The sequence below is a fragment of the Rhinatrema bivittatum genome, chromosome 6 (assembly GCF_901001135.1).
Source record: "Rhinatrema bivittatum chromosome 6, aRhiBiv1.1, whole genome shotgun sequence".
NCBI lineage: Eukaryota > Metazoa > Chordata > Amphibia > Gymnophiona > Rhinatrematidae > Rhinatrema > Rhinatrema bivittatum.
In genome coordinates this window covers 108,198,388-108,218,933 of record NC_042620.1, presented here as the reverse complement: position 1 = coordinate 108,218,933, position 20,546 = coordinate 108,198,388, and the positions used below count along the sequence as shown (strand labels likewise).

At 42.7% G+C, this 20,546-nt stretch overlaps 1 protein-coding gene across 8 annotated transcripts in view; it reads right to left on the bottom strand.

Annotated features, from left to right (window-relative positions):
* UBR3 (ubiquitin protein ligase E3 component n-recognin 3) overlaps positions 1-20,546 on the bottom strand; it is a 672,099-nt gene that overhangs the window by 18,523 nt on the left and 633,030 nt on the right. For all 8 annotated transcript variants that reach the window (XM_029605729.1, XM_029605732.1, XM_029605733.1 and 5 more), the window contains one exon: positions 13,383-13,592. In XM_029605729.1, coding sequence (XP_029461589.1) covers positions 13,383-13,592 — 210 coding nt within the window. The remainder of the gene's footprint in view (positions 1-13,382; positions 13,593-20,546) is intronic.

Here is a 20,546-nt window from a genome sequence, read left to right as displayed (position 1 = left end):
TTGTGGTAAGCAATAAAAGTTGACCCAAATTCTATGTTCCTTTATGTTGTGAGGAGGGCTTCTGTTTAGGGGTATTTATTAATTAGTTATTTTTTTAAAGCTTTTTTAGAGTTTTATGTAAATATATAAAATCAGTGTTTTCTTTTTCACCATCCTCCCCCATCTCTGATGTTTGCTAGTGAGAACAGCTGTGCAGTGTACCAGGTGGTAGGAGGAGGAAGAGAGCTTGTGAAACTGAGGAGCCATCAGTTCTGAAAAGGTGTATAGCATCTTGGGTTCAAGGCATGCAAGGGTGTGGGGTTGATGTTTTTTCCCAGTGTTTCTCTAAAATACCAAATTTCATATTTTTGTTCCAGGATGTTATATTGGTATTTCTCTGTTAAAATCTAAAAACAGAAACCTTATCTATAAGTTGACTGACATAGGGATGACACTCACACTTTGGTATTTGGAGCACTAATAATTTAGGACATTGGTTCCTACATCTTTCCTTAGGAACTCCCCAAGGAAGACATGCATGAGAGATATGCATAAAATGAAAGTTGAAATTATTACCCAAACTTTTATAACATGATACAATATGCAATACGTACAAGACTTGTTATATATAGGATGTGGATTGAGTGTGCCTTCATACAATGCTAAACGGATGTTCAGCTATCGTGTCTATAAGCCATGTTCTGGCTTTAAAATCATTAGGCACCTCAATATGGTTTTAAATTACTGTTTGTGTCCACTGGTTTGCGTGCTCATCAAATTCTTTTCTTATATGCAGGCCACTGCTTAACTTATACTTGCGAGTGTGTAGTCGATCTTGTGCTGCCTAAATTACTGTTTGTGTCCACTGGTTTGCGTGCTCATCAAATTCTTTTCTTATATGCAGGCCACTGCTTAACTTATACTTGCGAGTGTGTAGTCGATCTTGTGCTGCCGACACCAAGGCGTTTCGGAGCTGTGCTCCTTCTTCACGGGCTGTGCTTTGGCAAGAAAGACTGCTCAAACACTGTGGCAATTGTTACGGTGGCTGTATCAAGAACTGTGGACTCCGGCGCTGTAAACTGTGGACTCCGGCGCTGTAAACTCCGTTGTAAACTACGGCTGCCACGTCCTGCTCCGTTTTACGGAGCAGGACGTGGCAGCCGTAGTTTACAACGGAGCATACATTCTGCATCCTCAGCGCCGGAGTCCACAGTTCTTGATACAGCCACCGTAACAATTGCCACAGTGTTTGAGCAGTCTTTCTTGCCAAAGCACAGCCCGTGAAGAAGGAGCACAGCTCCGAAACGCCTTGGTGTCGGCAGCACAAGATCGACTACACACTCGCAAGTATAAGTTAAGCAGTGGCCTGCATATAAGAAAAGAATTTGATGAGCACGCAAACCAGTGGACACAAACAGTAATTTAGGCAGCACAAGATCGACTACACACTCGCAAGTATAAGTTAAGCAGTGGCCTGCATATAAGAAAAGAATTTGATGAGCACGCAAACCAGTGGACACAAACAGTAATTTAAAACCATATTGAGGTGCCTAATGATTTTAAAGCCAGAACATGGCTTATAGACACGATAGCTGAACATCCGTTTAGCATTGTATGAAGGCACACTCAATCCACATCCTATATATAAAATGAAAGTTGTGCATGTAAATTTAATCTCATGCATATTCATTGTAGATATCCCCAAAACCTGACTGGCTTGGGAGTCTGAGGTCAGGTGCAGTAATACCAGGTATGCAAACTATGAAAGCACATGGAGGCTGCACATCTTGGGTGGGGGGGGGGGGTGGGCAGGGGCGGACCAGCAGAGTTCATCCTGCCAGCTGCCAAAGAAAGAAGTAGGGGAGAGACTGAGGAATTGGTGGGGGCCACTGGTTGCTGAAGAAAGAAGAGAGAGAGAGAGAGAGAGGGTAGTGTGTGTATGTGTGTGAGAGAGAAGGGGGGGGGGGGGGGGGGGGGCAGAGAGAGAGAGAGTGAGAGAATCTCAAAATGACTGTAAATCCAAATTCACAGGTATGGCAAGCAGGGGAATTTTTTTTTTATCCATATTAGTTTTAATTAATGGATGTTACTGGATGTGTCTGCTGTTTTGAAATATTTTATTGATGCTTGGGAAATTTTTATAAAATTTTTAGAATGAGTTATTCGATGTTCTATTTGTCATCCATTTTGAATCATTTATTCTTTTTATTAATATGGTTCAACTATTACTATTGAGGTTTTGTCAGAAAGGCAATAGTCACTCAGAAGCACATGGTTCAGAATAATGCATCTTTGAGGATACTAACAGCCCAATTTTAAATTCCCCCCCCCCCCCCCCCGAGCAAAAAATGGGAGTTACACGCATGGCTGGGCCTTGCGAGTATCTTCAAAGGGGCCCAGCCATGTGCGTAACCCCTGTTACGTGCTGAAGTACCGGCACAGTTAAAGGGACGGTACAGGAGGCGGGGAGAGGTGAGTCTGGAGGCGGCCGGTACAGCAGCCATTTGCCACTGTACCGGGGAAGGATCGGAAGGTGCGTGCAAGTTGCTAAAAAAATTAAAAAAAAGAAAGACAGGTAGGAGAAAGGGTTTAGGGGGTGGGGTGCAGAGGGGAAGGGGAAAGGAGGTTAGGGTAGGGGGTAGGGAAGTTCCCTCCTAGTCCGCTCCTTAACTGAAGCAGACTGGGAGGGAACCGGGGAAGGCCTCGATGCGTCTCCGTGCGGAAATTGCAATTCTCTACCCCCCTTGCACGCGCTGCTCGTATTTTATAACACGTGCGCATGTTATAATATATGCGCGTTGGGTCCCGCGTGCAAGTCTTTAAAAATCTATCGCTAAGAGAACAGGGAAATTAGGGCATCCCAGTAGAGAGAATGTAATAAATGCACCTTTTCCATTTTAGCATTTAAGTAAAGAGCATACAGATCAAAAGATTCCAAATTATTCTTGCCAACTGATAAGCAGGTTGTTAATACAAACAAAAAACATACTTTGAAATGTCTGAATACAGATGCCAGAGGTCTAAAAAATAAGATGGGAGAGTGTGTATAGCACTGGATGAAAAAACAGACATAATTGGCATCTCTGAGACCTGGTGGGAGAAGGATAATCAATGGGTCACTATGATACCATGGTACAAATGATAAGATGGATCAAATTGGTGGAGGGGTGGCACTATATATTAAAGAGGGCATTGAGTCTAATAGGATAAAAGTTCTGCAGGAAACAAAATGCAGTGTTGAATATGGATAGAAAGTCTAGGTGAAAGGGGAATAAAATAGCAGTGGGTGAGTATTATCGTCCACCTGGCCAGAATGAACAGAAAGACAATGAAATGCTAAAAGAAATTAGGAAACCCACAAAATCAGCAGCACAGTAATAATGGGAGATTTCAATTACCCCAATATTGACAGTGAATATCACATCAGGACATGCTAGAGAGGTAAAGTTCCTAGATGAAATAAATAACTTCATGGAGCAGCTTGTACAAGAATCAAGAAGAGAGGAAACTATTTTAGACCTACTTCTTGGTGGAACACGGGATTTGGTGGGAGAGGTAATTTATCTATCTTTGGGTTTTCCATATTGCAAATCAAAGTTTCTAAGTGTTGGAGCTACCTGGGCAATAGTGATCACAACATGGTCAAATTTGACCTAACTGGAGGGAGGACAATAAAGAAATCCATAGTGAAAGCATTTAATTTTCAAAAAGGTAACTATTATAAAATAAGAAAAATGGTTAGGAAAAAACTGAAAAGAGCAGTTGCAAAAGTTATGAGTTTACATCAGGAATGGACGTTTAAAAATACCATCTTGGAAGCCCAGACCAGGTTATTCCATGCATTAGAAAAGGTGGAAGGTCAAAAAACTATCGGCATGGTTAAAAAGGTGAGGTAAGAGAGGCTATAATAGCTAAAAGAACATCTTTCAAGAAATGGGAAAAGGATCCAAATGAAGAAAACAGAATAAGCATTGGCAAATCAGATTCAAAGCATTGATAAGGATTGCAAATAGAGAATTTGAAAAGAAGCTTGCTGTGGAAGCAAAAGCTCATAAAGCAGAGTTGCTTATCTGTAATAGGTGTTCTCCCAGGACAGCAGGATGTTAGTCCTCACATATGGGTGACATCATCAGATGGAGCCCTGTCACGGAATACTTTTGTCAAAGTTTCTAGAACTTTGACTGGCACACTGAGCATGCCCAACATGCCACTAACCCTGTGGACACCAGGGGCCCCCCTTCAGTCTCGTTTGCAGCAAAAAGTATGAGCGAAAAATAAAATAAGAAAACAGTATCGAACCTAACTCCACGGGGTGGCGGATGGGTTTCGTGAAGACTAATATCCTGCTGTCCTGGGAGAACACCTGTTACAAGTAAGCAACTTTGCTTTCTCCCAGGACAAGCAGGATGGTAGTTCTCACATATGGGTGAAAAGCAAGCTTCAGGCTGACTCATAAGAAAGGAGGCCAATCAGCACTCAAAATGTGCAACAAACACAACAACTGTGGTGCTGTTGGCAAGAATGAAGCAACCTGAAATTCACAGCGGGTCAAGGTAGGACGAGTTGGATTTTTACACTGGGAATAAGTTTCGTAGGACAGGCTGGCCAAAGACAGAGTCTTGTCATCCAGCCTTGTAAAGACAGTAGTGGGCTGCAAAGGTGTGGAGAGAGCTCCACGTCGCAGCCCTGCAGATGTCGGCAATCATTGCTGAACGGTAGTGTGCTACTGAGGTTGCCATGGCCCTGACTGAGTGCGCCTTCACTTGTCTCTCAAGTGGAAGGCCTGCTTTTGGTAGCAGAATGCGATGCAGTCTGCCAACCAGCTGGAGAGTGTCTGCTTGCCCATCGTAGGTCCAGGTTTGTTTTTGTCTAAAGAAATAAAGAGTTGGGTGGACTTCCTATGGGCTGCAGTGCGCTCTAAATAAAATGCAAGCGTATGCTTTCAGTCCAAGGAGTGTAGAGCTCGCTCACCTGGGTGAGTGTGAGGCCTTGGGAAGGAAGTAGGCAAGACTATGGACTGATTTAAGTAGAAATCCATTACCACCTTAGGAAGGAATTTAGGGTGAGTGCGGAGAACCACCCGGTCATGGAGGAACCTTGTGTAGTGTGAGTAGGTCACAAGAGCTTGTAATTCACTTATCCTGCGAGCAGATTTGATGGCTACTAGGAAAAGTACTTTCCATATAAGGTGTCTGAGTTCGCAGGAGTGCAGGGGCTCAAAAGGAGTAATCATGAGCCGTGCAAGTACCACATTGAGGTCCCATGCCACGACCGGTGGCTGTAGAGGAGGCTTAAGCTCCAGTAAGCCTCTCATGAAGCGACCCACAAGGGGTTGAGCAGTTATTGGTGCATCCCCTATACCTTGATGGCACACAGAGATGGCACTGAGGTGTACTCGTATAGAGGAAGTCTGGAGACCAGATTCCGAGAGGTGCCAGAGATAGTCTAATAGATTTGATGTGGGGCAAGAAAAGGGATCCAAGCCCTTCTGTGTGCACCACAAGGTAAACCTCTTCCATTTAGAGCGGTAAGCGCTTTCGTGAAGCTACAAGGACTTGAGAGACAGAAAGATTAAGTGGTTGTAGTATATCAAGCTTTCAACATACATGCCGTCAGAGATAGGGTCTGGAGGTTCGGGTGGCGCATCTTGCCGTAATTGTGCCTTATGAGGTTGGGCGCTATGCCCAGGCGAATGGGTTCCTGGACAGAGAGGTCGAGAAGTGTGGGAAACCAGGCTTGTCAAGGCCAATTTGGGGGCTATGAGTATCATCAAGCCTCTGTCCTGTTGTAGCTTCACGAGAGTCTTCCTGATTAGCGGAATCGGAGGGTGCGCATATAGCAGGCCTGTGTGCCAGGGACAGGTGAAGGCATCCATGGTTGGTGCTCTTCGGTCCCTGTATAGAGAGCAGAATCAGTCCACTTTGCGCAAAGAGGTCGATATCCGGTTGACCCCACCGGTGGAAGATTCTGCTCGCAACAGAGAGATCCAGAGACCACTCATGGGGTTGGAAATTTCGGCTCAGCTGGTCCGCCATTGCATTCTGTGCACCTGCCAGATAAGTGGCTCGCAGCAGTATTGAGTGCGACAGGGCCCAGGCCCAAATCTGCGCCGCCTCTTGGCATAGCAGGGGAGTCTGTGCCTCCCTTTTTGTTCAGGTACCACATTGCAACTTGGTTGTCTGTTTGAATCAAGACTACCTTGTTCAGGAGGCAGTCCATGAATGCATACAGGGCGTACTGCATCGCTCGAAACTCCAGGAAGTTGATCTGATAGGTCGTTTCGGCTTTTGTCCAAGTTCCTTGGTTTGAAGGCCTTCGACATGGACTCCCCAACCTAGGTTGGAGGCATCTGTGGTTAAGGTCACCTGAGGAGCCGGTTGCTGGAAGGGTAGACCTGTTTGTAAGTTGGCCTTTCGAGTCCACCAGGCAAGAGACAGACGGAGCTGGGTCGTTATGTGGACAAGGGACAAAAGCGGCTAAGTGGCTTGGTGCCACAGATTTTAGAGTCCATTGTGTCACTCTCATGGCTAGGGGTGCCATTGGGGTGACAGGGACTGTTGACATTATGTGGCCGAGTAATGTGAGCAATTGGCGAGCCGAGGCCGTCCATTGACTGTGGATAAAGCTGGAAAGGTTGGACAGCATGTTTGCGCGGTCACTGGGTAAATACCCCTTGGTTACTTTGGTGTCTAGATCTGCACCTTTAAAGGAGAGATGGTGCGACGGTGTCAAGTGGGATTTTGAGTAGTTGATTAGAAATCCCAATGATTGTAGAAGTGTTGTGGTAAGGTCGAGAGAGTTGAGAGCTCCCTGCCTGGACTGGCTTTTTATGAGCCAGTCGTCGAGATATGGAAAGATGTGAACGCCTTTGTGGTGCAGTTGTGCAGCTACAACTGCCAGGCATTTTGTGAATACTCATGGCGCTGAAGCTAGGCCGAATGGCAGTACCTTGTATTGATAGTGCTTGTGACCCACTACAAATCGCAGATACGTGCGATGAGGAGGGACGATGGCAATATGGGCGTAAGCATCCTGAAGGTCCAGAGAGCAGAGCCAATCCCCCTGATGCAGGAGGGGAAGCATGGTGCCCAGGGCTTCCATTCTGAACTGTTCTTTGTGAAGAAATGTGTTCAGGGCATGGAGATCTAGAATAGGTCGGAGGCAGCCGGTCTTTTTTGGGATTAGAAAATAGCGGGAATAGAACCCTCTCCCTTTCTGAGTCAAGGGAACGTGTTCTACAGCCCTGGCTGACAGAAGCATCAAGAGCTCTGAATCGAGAAGACCTGTGTGATCGTCTGAGCTCCAGGCCGGAATGGGCGGGGAGTTTGGGGGTATAACTAATAAATTTAGATGGTAACCGTGGGTTATTATGGAAAGAACCCATTGGTCCATTGTGATTTTGTGCCAAATGGTTATGAAGAGGTATAAGCGGCCTCCCACTGGTAAGTCGGGTCATGGGATCAGGGTGGGATGGCTGCTGCTTTCTGGAAAAAAAATCAAAACCCTGTCACAGCACCAACCTGTGGGGCTGGTTGTGCCCTAGGAGTTCTTGTTTGACGTGCTTGCCCTCTCTGAGAGGCCCAAGCTGGACGAGCACAAGACGCAGGAGGATATCATCTGTGTGGTCTATAAAACTGCCTTTTGGTGTCCCTTCATGTGCCCCTGTGAAGTTCGGAAGGTGCTTCTGAACTGATTGTTGACAAGTGACGTAGGGTCTTCATGGTGGTCCTTCAACTGGACCCAAAAAGCAAATCGGAAGCTGATCCAAGGTTGCTGTATAGCAGTAAAGAAAAGTGGAGATCGGTGTGTTAAAAAAGAGACCTTTGTTAAATCTTGCCCGATTCTGGCCGAGTTTCACTCTTTTGTCAAGAGCTGCCTCAGGGGCTATGCATGTCAGCAGGGTAGATGGCACAAAGTTAACCTCCCGCTCTGTCTATAGTGTTTATGCTCAATTTATTCCTTAATTACAGAGTTGCCTGTGTGATCTGGATCGTGTCAAAACATTGTCCAACACGGAATATTATGATCACAGTCCTTTATTTATATCTCTGGGATTTGAATGTGTTAGTATTCTATCTGATTGTTTAGAAAACACTGCGGTGTGTGTTCAGCAGCAGCACTTTTTGAATAAATTGAGCATAAACTCTACAGACAGAGCGGGAGTTTAACTTTGTGCCATCTACCCTGCTGACATGTATAGCCCCTGAGGCAGCTCTTGACAAAGGAGCGAAACTCGGCGAGAGTCAGGCAAGAATTCAATATAGGTCTCTTTTTTACACACCGATCTCCACTTTTCTTTACTGCTACACAGGTCCTTCAACTGGGCCACTGTGTCTTGAATTTTATCCCTGAACAAGTTTTCACCTGTATATGGGAGATCAACTAGTTTATCCTGTACTTCGGGACATAGGTCTGAGGCTTTGAGCCAGGCCCAGCATCTAGCACTGATGCCTTCTGCTGAGACTCTAGATGCTGTTTCAAAAGAGTCATAAGCAGCTCTTACCTTGTGCTTACCGGCCTCTAATCCTTTCTGTAGGATGGAGGTTAAGGTGTGTTGATGTTGTTGAGGTAGGGTGTCTGTGAAATCCTGGACTTGTTTCCAGAGATTTCTGTTATATTGGGTCATGTATAGTTGATAGGCAGCGATCTAGCAATTAACATGGACCCTTGAAAGACTCTGCACCCCAGTGCATCCAAAGCCTTTTGTTCCTTACCAGAAGGAGCAGAGGAGTGTGGACAGGATCTTTTAGCCTTCTTTTTGGCTGATTCCACTACCACAGAATGGTGTGGTAGTTGACTCTTTTTTGAAATCCTGGGGCTTGTTGAACTAGGTACGTAGCCATCAGTTTTTCTATTTACTGGTGGAACAGTACCTGGACGATCCCATACGTGGTGTAAAAGGTCCAGGAGTACCTCTCATGGACTGGTAATGCCATTATCTCCTTTGGAGCGTTTATAAATTGTAAGACCTCCAGCATTTTGTGACGAGCGTCTTCCTCTGTCACTAATGGAAATGGGATGGTTTCAGACATTTCTTTGACAAAGCTGGCAAAGGAGAGGTCTTCCCGGAGGAGAGCGACATCTTTTTTCTCTGGGGGAGAAGTCTCCGAGAGCAGGTGCTCTGAAACTTGAGGAATGGTCTGAGGATGCATCCTCCCACGGGTCATAGGGAGGTTCACCTTCTCTCGGTGGACTTCCTAAGGGAGGAAGAGTACCTAAGCTGAGAGGGCGAGAAGGCATCGATGGATGACGAGGTGGCATTGATGAAGGTTGACCTGGATTGATGGCACCGAAGTGGAAAGGCTGCACTTAGGCATCGATAGCCTCGATGGCCCTGGAACAGAAACCGGCATCAAGTGGGGAGTCGCCTCTTCATCCTCTGAGGAATTGGGTATGGGGATTGGTACCTGTGGAGGTTTTGGTGGCCGGCTCGGTGCCAGCATATCCGATGACTGGGGTTGAGTCGGCAGGGCACAGAGGAACGTGTAAGAGCTCGAAGATCAGTGCGAACATCAATGGCGCCGGTGGCGAATGGAAGCCCCGAAGGGCATTTAGCACTGCCTGTTGGACTAGTTTGTCCAATTCCTCCCTAAAGGCTGGTTGGATAACACTGCGCCAGGTTAAGAGGCAGGCTAGGCATTACTGCAGCCTCTACAGGGATATGTGGAGGCTGCAGTACCCGGCACTGATGTCAGCTGGGAACACATCGGGGACCCAGGTCCAAAAGAGGATGGGGGCTCCTCTCCCCGGGCCCTCTTCAAAGGTGGCTAGATGGAAATCGATGCTGCTGTGCCGGTACCGGCGACGATGTTTCCCTCAGTGCTCGGTCCGGTCCTTCTCTGGCACAGACGATGATGCCGCCGAATGTTTAGATGGAGTCGGTGATGGACGGTCACCTGCTCCACATTGATTTTGGCGCAGCCTCTCCGATGTTGATGGACACCCTCTGGCTGGTGCAACCTGAACTGCAGTCGATGAAGCAGAGTGTTTTGAACCAAAGAGGTGCTCCATCTTGTCCAGTCGAGCGCGGTGGCCTTTGGGATTAATTTGTGCACAATTGGGGCACTGACAGACGTCATGCGAGGGGCCTAAGCACAACACACATACATTGTGCGGGTCCATTATGGACATGGTCCTCGGACACTCGAGCACTTTCTAAAACCGGTCACCATGTCAAAAAATTGGCGGGTGAGCGGTCGGTGACCATCGGGCAAGGAAGGAAAGCCGCCAGGAACCAACCGCAATTGCGGTTAAAGCACTTACCGAGCGTCGGAGGGAATGGAGCACGATGGAGGACCCCAGTTAAGGGTAAATTGTGAAGATAAACTTCAGTTTCTTCCGTGAGGAAAAAATGTGAGAAATTTCTCACAGAGCTCCTAAATTGCGAGGCAACTTGCTGCGCAGAAAAAAAGAGACTAAAGGGGGACCCCTGGTGTCCACAGGGTTAGTGGCATGCTGGGCATGCTCAGTGTGCCAGTCAAAGTTCTAGAAACTTTGACAAAAGTATTCCATGACAGGGCTCCATCTGATGATGTCACCCATATGTGAGGACTACCATCCTGCTTGTCCTGGGAGAAAATCTTTTTCAGGTACATTCGAAGTAGAAACCCTGCAAGGGAGTCATTTGGACCATTAGATAATCAAGGGGTGAAAGGGGCACTTAGGGATGACAAAGCCATAGCTGAGACACTAAATTAATTCTTTGCTTTGGTCTTCACTGAGGAAGATGTAAGAGAGATATCCATGCCATAAATAATATTCAATAATATTCAAAGGTGACGATTCAGCAGAACTGAAACAAATCTCAGTGAATTATGTACTAGGGCAAATTGACAAACTAACGAATAGCAAATCAACTGGACCTGAAGGTATACATCTCAGACTGCTGAAAGAAATGAAAAATTACTAATAGCAGGTCTGCAATTTAATTTGTAAACTATCATTAAAATCATCTATGGTACCTGAAGACTGGAGGGGTGCCGGTTGGCTCTCTGGTTGGGGCCATTTTTACATACTGGCAGGGGGGAAGGAATGCCTTGGATCGCTTCTATCTCATTTAGGTATTTTGAAGCTCAGGATGGGGTAAGAAGGATGGTGTGGGGGGGGGGGGGGGGCCAGAGAATAGGTGTTAATTTTTAAAGGCTGGGTCACTGGACTGAGCTCAGCTTTTTTCAGTGGGATGGGAGTGCCCAGGACAGAGAATGACAAGGTGCAAGACTGAGACAGAATGTGTGTGTGACAGAAAGAGTACTTCTATTGTGGTTTAGATCTTCAGAGGGATAGTTGTGTTAGTCAGGTGTGGCAAAAATGAGAAGAGGCAGGTGGCACTTTATAGACTAACCAATTTATTGAGGCATGAGCTTTTAAGGACTAAGTCCACTAAGTCAGAAAAAAAATATAGAACATATTTGCTTACCACAACCCCCCCTCCCCCCAATCATGTTCTTCTGCTGCTATCTTGCATTCCAAGCACACCCTCATACTAGAAAAGGGTCACGATCAAATTGAAACATCATGCAAATGACACAAGTTTCATGAATGCTGGGGTGTATAAAATCTCTTTGAAATCAACAACTTTGCAACCTAAAGTATCCTTCTGGTGATAGAAGTCACTACATAAAATTCATTGCGTGACTGCTCGAGTTCATATCTGCTCAGTGTATTGGTTAAAATCCCTTTCTTCTTTACATCCAATGCAATTTTAATAAATAGAACAGAAAGTGGTTTATTGAAGTACCTTTTTAAAAGGTAGAGAATGTTTCCTTCTGAAATGGATCAATGGGAACTTGATTATAGCTTTTGCAAGTTCAGAATAACTTTTGTTAGAACTAGACAAATTTTGTGTACATATAACAGAGGACAAAAATGCTGGTGATTTCTTTAACAAGTGGCAATACTTCATTGGCACTGACTTCATAAGCTAAATTCTCAATCTTCAAGAATTTTTTTTATTTCCTGTGTTTTTTCATCCCAGAAGTAGCTTTGTAAAGATTATAGCTTTACATTTCAATGTGTTCCATTTTACCTTCTCCTTAGGGTAGGATCTTAGGAAGAATTCCTGTTTAAAAAGTTTTGAAGCATATTTATAGAAAATCACCTTGGTCAAGGATGTTAGTTTATATTTCCTGTTTCAAGTGTAAGCCTTCCAAATCAATGGTCACTTTTTAATATGCTATTATAGTATGGTGTACTTTAATGTTTGTATGTTACAGTTATAATTCATTGCACTGCATGCAGTATACAATATAAAGACTTTTTAAAATTCACACTGCATACTGTTTTACCAACTGTATTAGTTATGGAGAAAATTAGACTGAGTATATTGTGATACCTTTCATTGGACCAATATAAGAGTTATTCAAAGATGAGAGTTTACATGAGCTTTTGGGACTTGATGTGATTTGTCATATTGGTTCTCTGAATGTTTTAATTATGTATGTTAATGCTATAAATTACCTAGAGCCTTGTACACCAGGCAATTAAGAAATTTTAACAAACAAACATATGGATACCTTGCTCAGAAGGTACCTATAAGAATACAAAAGCTGATGTACAACCTCATCTATTTAACATTTCTTATATACCGCCTTCCAGGCCAAGAGCCAATCAAAGTAGTGTACAATCAATCTAAAAATAAAATACATAAAAGTTATATACAATGAATCTATGATTAATTCTTATGTTAGTCCAATAAAAAGATATCTTTTTTACATACTCAACTACAGCCATATGCAAAACCAATGCAAAACTTCTGGTGTGTATCACTGATGTCAGGCATTTATCTAACACTAAAAAATGACTATCCTATTGTTTAATAATTTTAGTTCCAGATACAACTCATCCCAACAGTCATCATCTATACTCACAATGCAATCAATAAGTGCATAAAAAGAAAATTAACTATAAGCCTACGACAACAAAAGCGGGATGTTGCAGAGCAGTCAGTTACAGCTAACCAGACAGTAACCATTTCATTTTTGAGCAGATTTATGAAATGACCACCTTAATATTAGCATAAAGGAAATCTTCAAAAAATAATACAAGCTGTAGAGGAAGTACATTGGAGCTTGTATAGAACAAAAGAAGATTAAAACTTTGCAGTAATGCTTTGCCTTTAAAAAAATGTTGGGAAACTAAAAAATAATTGCATTTCACTTTCAAAACATTTACCCATACCTTTCAATCAATCTATGATAGATAACTCTTCTGCAGAACAGGATGAAGAATTTGCAATTGGGCAGTACAGGGCTGATTGAGAAATGGTACTGTCTGATGGAGCTAGAGACTGTCCTCATTAGGACCAGAAACCATAGAGCAGTGGTAGAGATCTCCAAAATTAAAACAGAATTAAGGGTGGGAAAGAAAGGTCAATTTACAAAATATTTATATTGATGATTTCTTACCAATACACATTCACAGTAGCTCTGTTGTTTGCAGCAAAGTCCCTTTAGACAAACAAAAGTACCACAGACCAGACAAAGACCAGGATCCTTGGGGACCTTCATACAAACAGTACATGTTTTCCTGTGGTAATACTGGAAGATGGTATTATAATTCTCAGGCAACTGAAGAAGATGTGGTAAATCCCACATAGGATCCTGGATAAGCAAAATCTAAAAGCAAAACAATAAATGTTCTTACCAAAGATATTTGTTACATCTTCACATTAAATTGTCTATATGCACACACACACACCACATTATCTATGTGTGCGAGGACACAATTTGACATTTTATTTATTTATTTGTTGAGTTTTATATACAGTCATTCGGTGAAGCCATAACGGTTTACAAGATTCAAATTGTAATTCTCTTAACAATTATGAAAAATAGGTATAACAGGATGCATATTAAACAGAGGTTAAACATTTCTAGTCCAGGAAAGAGTCATTTTTGAGAGAGGAGGGTTTTATTAGATCTCTCAGACCCTCATATCAGATTAAAAGAATGTTTACCTATTTCCTTATTTCAATTCAAACTGCCTGACTAACCCAATAGTCCTATTCATAAAAGTATTGCTGCAAGCCAGGAGAACCACATGTATAGTGAATTTCATTAGCAACTTACAAGCAAAACCTGTTGCACAATACAAACAAAATTTTTGGATATGAAACAACTATTTTTATAGCTACAGTAAGTAGTGTAAAAGTCAGACAAAAGTTAGGCTTTTCTTCTGAAATGTGTATTCATTTCCATATATACAACATTGATCTAGGCCACATATTTCATACTATGTCCCAAAACAAAAAAGAATGAGCCCACTGGCAACCTTGTTTCTTTATGTTTTGTATATGCTGCTATGGAGTAGATGTACTTGTGAGTCATTAAAGAACCACTGAAAACTACAAAATTAGCAATCCTGCTAAATAGTGTCCAGAGATCAATGTACTGATCTCCTGGTGCTATTTTAGCAGTTTCACAACAGCCCAGCTGATGAATACTTTAATGATTATTTTGGGGAAGGGGATGGGTAATGGAAAAGGAAGCCATGCATTGCAGCCAAGTTTTATAAAGGCATCAGTCTAAACAAGTGTGCAAACCCCTACTCCCTCCTATAAATTGCAGAAATTTGCATCACAGTAGTAATATTAGGAAGGTTGCTCCACGGTCATCAGCCAATTGATTATTTTAATAAAAGATCTGCTTAAGGTAGCTCAAGGATGGCAGTTGTTTTTTTTGTTTTTTTTTTAACATTACAGGCTGTACCACTATTTGTTCTAAAGCTGTCAGCACAAAATTAATGCATTTGCCCAAATAGCCAATGCATTATTAGTATGTTTGCCCAAACGGTTAGTACACTGCTGTAATATGTAAGATTCTGCAAACAAGCTGCAAAAATTACAGTGGTTGGTACATATAGCCTTCTGACGAAAAGGCATATACAATTTGATGCCTTATTCGTAACCACACAGTGCAAGAGTGTATTTCAATGGTTCTGGCCTTGATATTGCTTAATGATTTCCCTTCACCTTTCACAGAAGGCAAAGATTTTTCTTTTTACCAGATCTAACTGTTAAGATCGACTTGTCTCTCTACCCATGTGATTTATATAATCGTCTGCCCTTGCACCAAAATCTATGTAGGTAGAACAAAACGCAGCATTAAGACACGTTTAATTGAACATCGTAGCTGCGTGAATACGGGCAAGACGAACGCACCAATTGTTCAGCACTGTCTTGACAACAATCATCAGTTCATTGATCTCAAATGGCGGGTCATTGACCGCATTCTTCCTACAAAGAGAGGAGGAGATCTCCAGAAACTCCTCAACCTGAAAGAACAGCGCTGGATATTTCAATTACAATGTGTGGAACCTGAGGGGCTTAATGCAGCCATTGAGTGGTATTCCTTGTTATAATCTAATTAGCAATTAAGGGCGTCATTTCCTGGGTGGAGTCGGGATTTTGATTTGCTGCAGTTCCTTGAAAAATGGCGCGAGAGCGTCCGCTCCGGCAGAGGAGAAAAATTTCATGCTGAAGATGCATTATCTACATGTTGGTACCACCGCTATAAGATGTTTATATATGAATGAATTGTGATGTGATCTTCTTTACCTATTATGTGTTTTGATCCGCAGACACCTTTTGCCCTTGAAGAAGGCTCTTAAGCCGAAACACGGTCCGTGTCGGGCCAGCCACCGTGCTCGTCCTCACCTCCATGTCTCTGCTTACTCCTCGGAACTATAAGCTAAGTGCTTGATTGAAATGTCATGCAAAATTTGCAATGTTATAAAATGCCAATAGGCTTCAATGTTCACGTATGAAATGCAGAAGAAAATTCTTAAAAAAATTTTGGACACTATGGACACTATGACCAATGATTATACTGCGGTATACTTATGCTAATTAGCATGAATTATGTATACTATGTATGAGGTCTGCTATATATAGGATTACACTGTGTACTTACACTATTATCGAGTTGAGAATCTGGGTCCCTGGCTGATATCTATTTTTATATTATTTTATATTAAGAATAAAAGTAGTCCAAGTGCCTTTAATTAAAAGTTCACCTGAGCTAAAAAATTCCAATTTATCCCTGTCATCTGAAAAGCAGAATGTAAATACAAATAAAAAACATACTTTGAAATGTTTGTATACTAATACCAGAAGTCTAGGAAATAAGATGGGAGAATTAGAGTGTATAGCACTGAATGATGACAAGGACTTAATTGGCATATCAGAGTCATGGTGGAAAGAGGATAACCAATGGGATAGTGCTATACCGGGGTACAGATTATATCGCAATGACAGAGAGAAGCATCTTGATGGCGGAATGGCGCTTTACATCTGGGATGGCATACAGTCCAACAGGATAAAGATCCTATATGAGACTAAATGTACAATCAAATCTTTATGGATAGAAATCCTTTGTGTGTTGGGGGAAGAGAACAGTGATAGGAGTATACTACCATCCACCTGGCCAAAAGTTGAGATGGACAGTGAAATGCTAAGAGAAATTTGGGAAGCTTACCAAACTGGTAGTGCAGCAATAATGGAAGATTTCAATTACCCAGGTATTGACTGGATAAGCGAAACATCAGGGCATGCTAGACAGATAAAGATCCTGGATGGAATTAAAGACAGTTTTATGGAGCAATTAGTTCAGGAACCGATGAGAGAGGAAGTAATTTTAGATCTAATTCTCAGTGGAGCACAGGATTTGGTGAGAGAGGTAACGGTGGTGGGACTGCTTGGCAAAAGTGATCATAATATGATCACATTTGAATTAATGACTGGAAGGGGGACAACATGTAAATCCATGGCTCTAGCGCTAAACTTTCAAAAGGGAAACTGATGAAATGAGAAAAATAGTTAGAAAAAAACAAAGGTGCAGATACAAAGGTAAAATTTGCACAACAGGCGTGGACACTTAAAAAAACAAAACAATAAACCATGCTAGAAGAACAGACCAGATGTATTTTATTAATGTATTCCATACATTAAGAACAGTGGAAGGAAGGCAAAACGATTACCGGCATGGTTAAAAGGTAAGGTGAAAGAGGCTATTTTAGTCAAAAGATCTTCAAAGGATAAAGCATAAGTATTGGCAAGCTAAATGTAAGACACTGATAAGACAGGCTAAGAGAAAATTTGAAAAGAAGTTGGCTATAGAGATAAAAACTCACAAAAACATTGTAAAATATATCCAAAGCAGAAAGCCTGCAAGGGAGTCAGCTGGACTGTTGGATGATCAACGGGTTAAAGGGGCACTTAGAGAAGATAATGCCATCACAGAAAGATTAAACCATTTCTTTGCTCCAGTGTTTACTGAAGAGGATGTTGGAGAGACACCCATTCTGGAGAAGGTTTTCAAGGGTGATGATTCTGATCAACTGAACCAAAATCACAGTGAACCTGGAAGATGTGCTAGGCCTGACTGACAAACTGAAGAGTAGTAAATGACCTGGACCAGATTGTATACACCCCAGGGTTCTAAAAGAACTAAAAATGAAGTTTCAGAACTATTAATAAAAATTTGCAACCTATCATTAAAATCATCCGATGTACCTGAAGATTGGAAGATGGCCAATGTAACCCCCTATATTTAAAAAGGAATCCAGGGGTGATCCGGGAAACTATAGATTGGTGAGCCTGACTTCAGTGCTGGGAAAAATCATGGAAACCTTTATAAAGAAAAAAATCACAAAGCATTTAGATAGACATGGTTTGATGGGACACAGGCAACATGAATTTACCCAAGGGGAGTTTTGCCTCACAAATCTCCTACAATTTTTTTAAGGGGTGAATAAACATGTGGACAAAGGTGAACCGGTAGATGTGGTATATTCGGATTTCCAGAAGGCATTCGACAAAGTCCCACATGAAAGACTTCTAAGAAAACTAAAAAGTCAAGGGATTGGAGGCGATGTTCTTTTGTGGATTGCAAGTTGGTTAAAAGACAGAAAACAGTGAGTAGGATTAAATGATCAGTTTTCACAGTGGAAAAAGGTAAACAGTGGAGTGCCTCAGGGATCTGTACTTGGACCTGTACTTTTTCATATATTTATAAATGATCTGAAAAGGGGTATGATGAGTGAGGTGATCAAATTTTCAGATGAAACAAAATTATGCTGAGTAGTTAAATCTCAAGCGGATTGTGAGGAATTGCAGGAGGAATCTGCGAGACTGGAAGATTGGGCTTCCAAATGGCACATGAAGTTTAACGTGGACAAGTGCAAAGTGATGCATATAGGGAAAAATAACCCTTGCTGTAGTTACACAATGTTAGGTTCTATCTTAGGAGTTACCACCCAGTGTGCTGTGGCAATCAAAAAAGCAAACAGAATGTTAGGAATTATTAGGAAGGGAATGGAAAATACAACAGTGGATGTCATAATGCCTCTGTATCACTCCATGGTGAGACCACACCTTGAATACTGTGGGCAATTCTGGTCACTGCATCTCAAAAAGGATATAGCTGCACTGGAGAAAGTGCAGAGAAGGGCAACCAAAATGATATGGGGCATGAAAAGGCTGCCCTATGAGGAAAGGCTAAAGAAGTTAGGGCTGTTCAGTTTGGAGAAGAGACGACTGAGGAAAGAATTGATAGAAGTCTACAAAATCATGAAAGGACTTGAACAAGTTAATATAAATCGGTTATTTACTGTCTAAGATAATAGAAGGACCAGGGGGCACTCCATGAAGTTAGCAAGTAGCTCATTTAAAACAAATCAAAGAAAATTCTTTTTCACTCAGCACATAGTTAAACTCCCACATAGTGGAGTAAGACCACCAAATGGCCCATCCAGTCTGCCCAGCAAGCTTTCACACTTTTTTTCTCTCTCTCTCTCATACTTATCTGTTACTCTTGGCATTTAGTAACTTTTTGGTTCTATTTTCCATCCACCCCCGCCATTAATGTAACCTTTTGGTTCTATTTCCCTTCTACCCCCGCCATTAATGTAGAGAGCAGTGCTGGAACTGCTTCTAAGTGAAGTATCTAGCTTAATTGGTTAGGGGTAGTAACCGCCGCAATAAGCTAGCTACTCCCACGCTTATTTTTTTACCCAGCCTGTGCAATTCAGTCCTTGTTGGTTGTTATCTGAATATAAATCCTATTTTCTTCATTCTCCCCTGCCGTTGAAGCAGAGAGCTACTCTGGATATGTACTGAAAGTGAAGTATCAGGCTTAATTGATTCGGGGTAGTAACCGCCGTAACAAGCAAGCTACACCCATGCTTATTTGTTTACCCAGACTGTGTAATTCAGTCCTTGTTGGTTGTTGTCTAAATATACAATCTTTTCTTCATTCCCCCCTGCCGTTGACGCAGAAAGCTACACTGGATATGCATTGAAAGTAAAGTATCAGGCTTGTTTGGTTTGGGGTAGTAACCGCCGTAACAAGCAAGCTACTCCCCGCTTTTTTGTGAATGCAAATCCTTTTATCCACATTTCCTCTTGTTGTTAAAACATAGAGCACTGTCGGAATCGCATTAACCTTGTGTATGTCTATTGAAAAAGAGTATTATCTCCAGGTATTAGCTGTTTTTCCCACAAGCCACCCTCTCTTCATTCACATCCTCTAGTCTTTATGGATCCACAGTGTTTATCCCACGCCCCTTTGAAGTCCTTCACAGTTTTGGTCTTCACCACTTCCTCTGGAAGGGCGTTCAGGGCATCTACCACCCTCTCCGTGAAGAAATACTTCCTGACATTGGTTCTGAGTCTTCCTCCTTGGAGCTTCAAATCGTGACCCCTGGTTCTGCTGATTTTTTTTCCAATGGAAAAGGTTTGTCGTTGTCTTTGGATCATTAAAACCTTTCAAGTATCTGAAAGTCTGTATCATATCACCTCTGTTCCTCCTTTCCTCCAGGGTGTACATATTTAGATTCTTCAATCTCTCCTCATAAGTCATTCAATGAAGACCCTCCACCTTTTTGGTTGCCCTTCTCTGGTCTGCCTCCATCCTGTCTTTGTCCCTTTGGAGATATGGTTCCCAGAACTGAGCACAGTACTCCAGGTGAGGCCTCACCAAGGATCTGTACAAGGGGATAATCACTTCCCTTTTCTTACTCGATATTCCTCTCTCTATGCAGCCCAGCATTCTTCTGGCTTTAGCTATCACCTTGTCACCTTGTTTCCCCGACTTCAGATCGTTTGACACTATCACCCCAAGGTCTCTCTCCTGCTCCGTGCACATCAGCCCTTCACCCCCCATCGAATACAGTTTTTTCGGATTTCCACACCCCATATGCATGACTCTGCACCTCTTGGCATTGAATCTCAGCTGCCATATATTCGACCACTCTTCCAGCTTCCTTAAATCCCGTCTCATTCTCTCCACTCCTTCTGGCGTGTCCACTCTGTTGCAGATCTTAGTGTCATCCGCAAAAAGACAAACCTTACCTTCTATCTCATCCGCTATGTCGCTCACATAGATATTGAACAGGACCGGTCCCATCACCTATCCTTGCGGCACTCCGCTTAACACCGCTCTCTCTCTTTCCATCACACATTACCTTCTGTCTGTCAACCAGTTTGCAATCCAGGCAACCACCTCGGCACTCACTCCTAAGCTTCTCATTTTACTCACCAGCCTCCTGTGCGGGACCGTATCAAAAGCTTT